This window comes from Apteryx mantelli, chromosome 3, assembly GCF_036417845.1.
Source record: "Apteryx mantelli isolate bAptMan1 chromosome 3, bAptMan1.hap1, whole genome shotgun sequence".
NCBI lineage: Eukaryota > Metazoa > Chordata > Aves > Apterygiformes > Apterygidae > Apteryx > Apteryx mantelli.
In genome coordinates this window covers 46,247,268-46,255,960 of record NC_089980.1, presented here as the reverse complement: position 1 = coordinate 46,255,960, position 8,693 = coordinate 46,247,268, and the positions used below count along the sequence as shown (strand labels likewise).

At 37.4% G+C, this 8,693-nt stretch overlaps 1 protein-coding gene across 2 annotated transcripts in view; it reads right to left on the bottom strand.

Moving 5' to 3' along the window:
* Positions 1–425: 425 nt before the first annotated feature.
* RMDN2 (regulator of microtubule dynamics 2) overlaps positions 426–8,693 on the bottom strand; it is a 51,593-nt gene continuing 43,325 nt past the window's right edge. Inside the window, exons 10-11 of one of the 2 annotated variants that reach the window (XR_010883705.1) lie at positions 4,505–5,534; positions 426–1,149 (exon numbers count right to left, since the gene is read on the bottom strand). Coding sequence is in view for 1 of the 2 variants with exons in the window: in XM_067293276.1 (XP_067149377.1) it covers positions 1,096–1,149 (54 nt within the window). In the remaining variant the exon portion in view is untranslated. The remainder of the gene's footprint in view (positions 1,150–4,504; positions 5,535–8,693) is intronic. The other variant, XM_067293276.1, reaches the window with a different exon arrangement.

Sequence of the window (8,693 nt, the reverse complement as noted above, 5' to 3'; positions counted from 1 at the left end):
TTTCCTCTAACAGGAATGCTTACTTCCGGACACACTCTCTACATCTAGATAAAGACCCTGATTTAAAAGTCAATGAAAACTGGCCTTTGTTTTTCTACAGACTTTGGTGAATTCTGGATCAGTACATTAGTGAACAAAATTCTCTCCCTGCCTATTATGTTTTATTGAAAACATTGCTGCCCTATACCCTCAGACAGAAGTAGTAGGTCTTTAATTATTCTATTTTTATGTCAGGTTATGTTATACAGAAGATATAAAAGGTTAAAGATAGTCACATGCTGGAGAAAGTCCTCAGAAGACACAATAACACCACCACAGTAGGCAATTGTTCAAAGTGAAATAGCTAGGATTCACAAACTTCATGGAGGTCTCATAGAAAATCCATTAAAAATCACAACTATAACAGACTTGTCCAAAACACTTAATATCATTGGTCTTATTTTTAATATTTTACTTGTTGAGGTTACAAATAACATAAAATATAACTTCAGTATTTAATTTATAAAGTTTTCATATTTCCATGTAAAACAAACAGGAGATTTAAAGTAAAAAGAGCTTTGTGGAGGCAACAGCTTGTTCTTTAACTTCAACAAGATTCTGATTTTTTAAGAGTAAATGTGTAAACAAAACATTCATGATTTCCCTTTCCATACATCTGTGCAGATCAGTTGATACAAATATAATTTACTCTAGAAATAAAAAGTATATATTTTTTGTTTTTGCTACATGCAGTTCTGTGCTGGCATTGCATTTAAGTTGGTTAATCTTTCAAATAGTAAGATTTATGCAATTTGCACTCTAACTCCCAGTATGTCCATTGCCAGCAGTGGACTTCATGTTCAGAGAATCGAACTCACAGTGTCAACAATCTAAAATTAAACTTAAATACAAGAATTATAAATATTCAAAGAAATTAATGCATCATTTTCATATCATAATTGCCAGGTACTTAAAGGCCATGATCCAAACTCGCTGAAATCAATGACAGGTTTCCCACCGGCCTAGCTGGAATTTACCTGCAGTCCCCAGTGATTACAGATTCCCATTTTGATTCTGCAACTTTATCACAGCACGAAGAGTTAAAAGTGCATAGTATCACAGCTTCAGTGTGAGAAGTAAAGCCTCTAAGTCTTTCTGGGCCTCTTTATCCTGAAAGAGACAGACCATCATACATAAACTTAGGATAAATCCCTTGATTTGCCTAATACGTGCCTGTCCACATTTCTTCACTAACAACAGACATAACATACAACTGTAATAGCCACACAATGTACAAGACTGCATAGTAAGTTCATTTATCAGCGATCGCAAAAATAAAGTATGAAGTGAAAACAAGAGCCAGATGGCAGCCCTCCTTATACAGCTCTGTTAAAGCACTTAAAATGTTAGTCACAAATAGCATTCTCAGCAGAGCAGTAAGCCTTTCGGCTTAGGCCGTAACTTTTATTGGTGTACTTCGCATAAAGTTCTGCCTTGCCTTATATTTTACATAAGCTCGCAACCCATTTGTGTGCAGTTTTTCTATGGATGTTTCTGTGATGTTTCCTAATAATTTATTATCCAGTTAACAACAAAACATTGTGAAATGTAATTAATGACACAGATGAGACTGTGTTTTCAGTGCATACAGCCAGACCTACCTATAATATCCCACTATGGAAAGACTACATCCTTGGTATCTTCCATACTGGAGTACGTGGGCTCTGCCTACGCTACCGGGCTCACAGCAGAGTGGGGGAGCAAGAGGCAAGCAATCTGCTGTGGTCAGAGCCAATACTATACCATATCACCTAAGGGAGACAGGAAAGACTCCTTTTAGGCTGATGTGTAAGTGCACAGTTTGCACAGAGCTGTTCCTCAAAACAAAACCTAGCCCGTAGACCTCTTCCAGTGGTATCCAACGACATACATCTTAGCTATTCCATATAAACCATTAGGAAATGGGTATGTGTGTATGAGCATGTAACAGCAGTACAAAAATTCTACTTTTGTACTTATTTTTGTAATGTCTCCTGGATATAATCCACTCACTTTACTTGCTGCTGCAAAACTTCTAGCCTGCAAAATGGACCTTAGCTTAAAACAACATTTCTAAAAAGTCGGCACCTTGTACCTGCAGACTGGTAAGGATCCAAACAACCAGTACTTGCACGCACATGTACTTAATGGTACAAAGGCATATTCACATGACAAATTTTGTGCAAGTATTTCTATTGACAGAGATCAGTGTTTCTTTCCCAGATAAAATAACAGGCAATTCTTAAAGAAAATACTACAGACAGACAGTGAAGTAACCACTGAATTTCAGGATCACTTCATTATCTAATCAACCACAGAGCTGGAACAAAATGCAGGACATTTTAAAATACATTTTAGGAGTGAAGAAATTCCTGCTTCTCTTTATTTTGGTTAGTTGTCTATAATGTCATGGAGGAACAGAGTAGAATACTGAGATGAGAGAAACCATATGCCAGATACGTCAAACTACATTATACTATTGCTCTGCATTGAGGCATTAATACATTAGCTGGACACTTCTCTTGGAGTCACTGCCTTGCTCCCACTGGCAACAATAGGCTAAACTATCTGCCTAATCATTTATCAGAGGCCTTTAAAAGGCACACATTGTAAAGCTAGTAAGCTCTTGCCAAAACACTCTAACAGAAGGAAATGTCACACTGAATTCAGCACCCCTTAAATTCCATGTCACTGTGGGCTGCTTGGAGCACCAGCCCATGCCTTTCAATAAAAACTGGAAAACCCACAAACTTTGCATCAATATGTTGATTAATTCAGGGAAAATATGTTTTTTTTCTGTACCGACTGCTGTCTATGAAAATGATTTCTAAATTCCATTAAACATAAAAGTAACTGGCGAGATATTGTCCCATGCTATTAAGAAAATGAAAAAGGTTTTATCTGGTTCTATCTGGTCCTACTCTTTTCACACATTTCTGAGCCAAAAATAATAAAGATGCAGGTTTTGTCATACCTCAATGAACTGTGGTCAGCATTTTATGGGTTTTATGGGTTTTATGGGTTCACAGAATTCTTTACTCACTTTGCACAATATAGCTTTTTAAAAACATAAAAACATATCTCCAAACAGTTCTGTACAATTATCTTTTTCCTTAGAAGCAAACAATACTGGGCAATGAACTTTAGGGAGCTGCAAAGTCCCAAAACCACTGGGCAATCTTTCCTGAATCTTCCTCTGGGTTTAGGAAAAAGAATGAAACAAAAACATGATTGTTCTAAGAACTAGTTAAAGGAGAAACTGGAAACATCACGCAGAGTTTTCTACCTCTGGGTTGCCAGTTTTAAATAAGACTGTATCAATAAAGGCAGGAATTATTGTTGTGAATTATTGTGAATTTAATGGGCTGTGTTAATTGAGCTAGCAGCTTCCATTCAATAATAAAATGCAGCTGGCAAAAACATTTTAAAAAAATCAGTAAAAATTAAAAGAAAAGCTGAGAATGGTCTGGGAAGGGAACTATTACATCTCCCTCAGATAGTGTCCTTCCTGAGAGTTGTGTCATGCTAAGAGAGAAGCCCACAACATTGTTAACTGTGCCATTCTCCAGTCTGAAGGATGAAAACTTCATTATTGCCCAAACTTTGACTGTTAATGGGAACACAAAGCTGAGTCCTGTATCTGGACAATTCTTCCTCATTGATTTCTGGGTCTCTGGCTTTCTAGAAACAAACACTGCGGTTGGCTTTTTTTTTTTTTTTTTTTTTTTAACAATTGGCAGGCTTTAATGTCCCTCTAGAGTGGGGCAGGGGGAGGATGATGTGCAAGTCAGATGAACAATGCAATACATTTGCCATAGTCCCAGTTGCTCACCCTGAGGCTGAGTTTAGCTCTCACTGAATACCCAACCATTTTCAACCTTGACTTTCTACTGTCAAGGCTTACATTTATTAAACACTTCTCATATCATGTTCAGAGTTGAATATGAGTTCAAAATGTTCTGCAAAGTGTCACACAAAGGGCATTCAGAATTACAGGGTCAGTGACTGTATTTCTCCCTCTTCCTATTTAGTTGCTTTTCTTTTTTATTTCATCATTCACAGGGGATATGCACAGGAAAGAAAGACCAGGGAGGCCAGGGACTGAACAAGGGAAGAGAGGGAGTTGAGAACAAGAGCAAGACGGAAGAGAAAGTTAGTGGGAAGAAGGGAATGCTGGCTTAACTGGATGCAGTCCACATTTTTACAGTTAATTTCTGCTAATAAATTTTATTTATACATACATACACACACAGAGGCATATAGTCATATAAATGTACATGTAAAAAATATATGGCAATTAAAACTGAGACAAAAAGATAATGATTTTACCTTCCATCTCAGTTAATTGCTTCCTTATGCATTAAACACACTCAACCCAGGCATCGCATATGTGTGCACTTGTTGACAAATTCCCAACTGTCAACAGAGAATTGATACACCCCCATGACTGCAGCCAAAACGGCTACAGCCGCCAAGTATAACATACTTGTGTGCAGCCAGTGCCAAATTCCAAGCTGACATGCATCCTGTATGATGGCAGCGCAGGCAGCGGGGCTGCATGGTATATTCAGTGAGCTGCACTGCGAGGGTGGTCCAGGGCTGTGCTCTGCTGCTCAGGAACAGCAGCGAGGTGCTGAGAGCCAGCCCGGCTTTTGGGTACAGCTGTATCGCTCCTTCACCGCTACAGGAGAAACCCCGGACTATAACAGAAGAGGCACCCAGGCATGCACAAGGAGTAACAGCATTTGTAGACAATATAATTATAGAAAGCTATATGCTATCCATTCTCAATTTTGCGACAACTTTTCACACATGGTGTGATTGCAGTAGGCGTTAATTTACATTCAGTTGCATAATACTGTTTTTCCCCTCATTTCAGTAAACCATTGCAATCATCCACTTGCAACTTTCTGTATGACTGCTGCATGTCACAAGTTAGGGCTTTTTATATTCTTTCATATTTTCAGTATCTTCCTGTGAGGATGAAAGATGACTTCTCTAGGCCTTTAGGATCAAGGCAAACAAAGCTCTAAAATATGGAATTGACAATAATTCAACATGTTCTGATTATACTTCAAATAATGGGAAACATACCATTTCCTATCAAAACAACTGTGAATTGATACTTCAACTAGTTTTAGGATTGCTGTTGAAAAGTTACAAAATAACTGAATTCAATTTATAATGATTAATAGTTGTGTCAAATTTTTATATACCAGCAGATATTTTTCTAACCTAAAACACGGAGTCTCACGGACAATCTGGTTTCCTTTTATCATCGCACACGCTAGGGAGCTGTTGGTGTTGGAGGCATTCCCCCTTCCTCTGCAGATGCGGCTCCCACCGCTGCGGGAGCTACAGCCCCTCCTTCTGCCCGGTTGCCGCTGAACGGGCTTGTACAAGTTCATGCCCGGTTACAGCCTCTTCAGAAAGATGCCTGCTCAGGCTCACCTTCACCCTGCATATTGCCTCTGAGGTGATGTATCTCAAACTCCCGGAAGCTAGATTTCCCTCAGCTGCCCTTAAAAAAAAAAAACGAAACCAACTGCAAACCTCTTCATTCTGAAATGCACTGCCACCTCCGTGAATACCTCTCCTGCTTTCCCCCCATCCTCAGCATGCCAGAGGAGGAGATATGTCTTACCGTGCTGACAGCTATGCTGAAATTGTGCCACCTTTGACAGGATGTTACCAGAAATATTCTGTAATAAACTAGTCCATTTCATCATAAATATATTAAGCTCAGTATTTAACAGTATAGATTTTATTCATATGAATGAAATTACTATACCACCAAACAACCAAAATCTTCATCATTTTTTGAAAACTTTTTTTGGAGGGGAAAAAGAGTGAGCAAACAACGTAAGCAAACCTTTTGGCAAGAACTTCAAAAATATGCAGACTGTAAAGCAGTGTGATCAGTAAGAGAGAGAAAAATAGATTGTTTTCTGTGAAGAGCTAAATAACGTAAAGAATAGGAGCTCTCAAATTCTTTTAGCAGTTCTTTTACAAATGTCTCATTTTAGCAGCATTTTACAGTTTGAAAGCTGATCCCTTTAATATGAGTTTTTGGAAGGTCCATTCCCTAAGCTTCAAGAACTCATATTCTGTGTAAACAGAATCACTAACTAAAGCAAGAGTTATTAAGGATTTGGGTTTTTTTCGTAAGCAGCAAACAATCTTTTGACAAGCAGTATATTCAAAAGATACTTTCATCTAGGGTTGGTGATAGCTATTAGGAAATTCTTGTTGAACTTCACAAACAGTATTACTAGGAAAGCAATAGCCTAGAATTTAAAAATGAGTACCAATCTGAATAATTTCATTATTTTGTAATTGAAACATTATGGATTTTTGTTTGGCATTTTGAGAACAAATGTACATCAAATCTAAAGGAAAGAATATCCTCTGAAAACAATAACATTTTGTTTTGAGTAGCATCTGTAATTGATACATTTTTGAATAGGGGAAAAAAGGGAAGATGCAGGGAAAAGAAAATGTTCTGTTTGATGAGAAAACAAAAACATTTTTGTATAAGGTTAACTCAAATTATCCATATAGTTTTGATGGGTAGTTTCTTCACAAACAAGTTATAATTTGTTCCCCTTCACTTTAAAAACAAAATTACATTACTTTTCCTCCTCTCAAAATCTTACTTCAAAACACAGATTACCACATCAGCTTCAAATGAGATCTACTGGAAATATCACAGCAAGGTCTGCTACATAAGACCAGCCTTTAGATTGGAGAAGACATATCTTGGAAGATCTCCTTTGTAAAGTTAGAGATATCTAAATGGCCTGTTTTGACAAAAGCAACTGACAGGTGCTGAGTTTTATATTCCGCCCCCTCTTCCATCCCTTTTTAACTCCCACCCTTTTCCTTACACACAATATTCAAAGAGTAAATCAGTGACTTGGAATGTCAATTACGGTGAGGTAAGAAAATATAAGAAACTCTTACGGGCATGATTTCTCCTCAGCAGCTGCATTCTTGTTCAAACATCATGCCATTACTCTTGTCTAATATTACATATACCTCTGTGTCCTCATGGGGTTTTCTAGCCTTTCAAGTGTCACTGAGTTTGATGGCAGAGTCCTTACCAAGAGTATGCTTCCTGCCATGCTATGGCCATAAGAAGTAAAAGTCAAAATTCTCAATTTCTGTAAGATCTGTAATATTGCTCTCTCATTAATTTTAACTCTGAATTGCCTTCATTTTTAATTACTGGGGAGGAGGGAGTGTTTTGTTAAGTCAAGAATTTTTTTTTACCACTAATAATTTTGTAAAATACATTCTCAGCTTAAGTGAGGTTTTCATCTGCATTCTAAATAAGACTTTTCTGTAACTCTCAGTGCAAATAAATTTGCTTTGCTTTCTTCCTGCTTTACTGTCTTCAGCTCTTCCAAGACTACATTTTTTGTAAAATAACTGCTGCTTTTCAGATTCATTTTCAAGCAATGTCATAGAGACAAGAACCTTGAGGTTGTATGCAAGATCAATGCTCATGTTTTCACATTTAAATTATATTTTTCTCCCCAAGTTCAAAAAAGTCATTTTTTCCATCACAGTAGTCCACCACATCTGGTTTTGACAGCCCTTTATGTAGTCACACTCATCAAGCCTCTGAGTGCATTACAAAGTAATGAGTAAAAAGTCTCAGAAAGGGTATTGCAATGACTATTAGTTAAACAGAGCAGCTATTATGCACTTGACAATAACTCACATGCAGCCCTGAACATTAGGATCTCTTTTTTTGAAGGGGTGAATGTTTCCCAGGACCCTGAGGTTATCCACCTGGACAGCAACCAGAGAAAAGCGGGACAATTTAACGTCCCATGAACCTCTAGCCGTTTAGCACCACTCTACAATATGAGAATATTTACGGCCAAGGAAAGACTGTATGATTCATCAGAGGTTTCTGTTTAGAGTAGAGAGGATGAAGAGAAAGGTCTCTAATATAGTACTATAACATTGGTTTTGTTCTCCAGGTCTAATTTGCATCAAATGTCCTGTACTCGCTCTTAAAAGAAAAAAAATGTGCATACTGCTTAGTTAAGAAGGTGCCAAATTGACTATTTCAAAAAACTGATACTAGGATTTATAGGAATCTTTCTTAATAAATTGTTTCTCTCTTGATAATTTCTTTGGTATTCTGTTTTAGGTTTATCATGGGTTGAAACTGGCCATCAGATTTTTTTTCTTTAATAAGAATTAACTCTGTTTGGAAGCCCCTCTCCCCTTTGAATTAAAAACATATTCTGTAAGTGGTAGAACAGACGCACAAAAGGGGTAACTGGATGTGATACAACATTCAAGACAAGAATCATCTCACTTTATTTGAAATGTTACATGAAATGAATCCTAGACAAGTGTCAGAGAAGTGCCTTGACTTAGACCAGCTGAGAATTTGGCCTGAGGATTAAAATGAGCTATGGGTTATTTTACTGATGCCAAGTACCTCTGGTTCCCACCAAAGTCAATGGAAACTGGATGCTCAGAAACACTAAAAAATTAAACCATTATCTACTATTATTTTTCATATTTGTGCTGCAGGGTGATTTGTATCATGAAATGCTATACGTTTTCTCAATGTGGCACCTTTCCAGCGTTCAGTCTACTGCTGATTTTATGCCTTTATGCATATATATGTTTCTCAGTAGAAGCCAGCATTT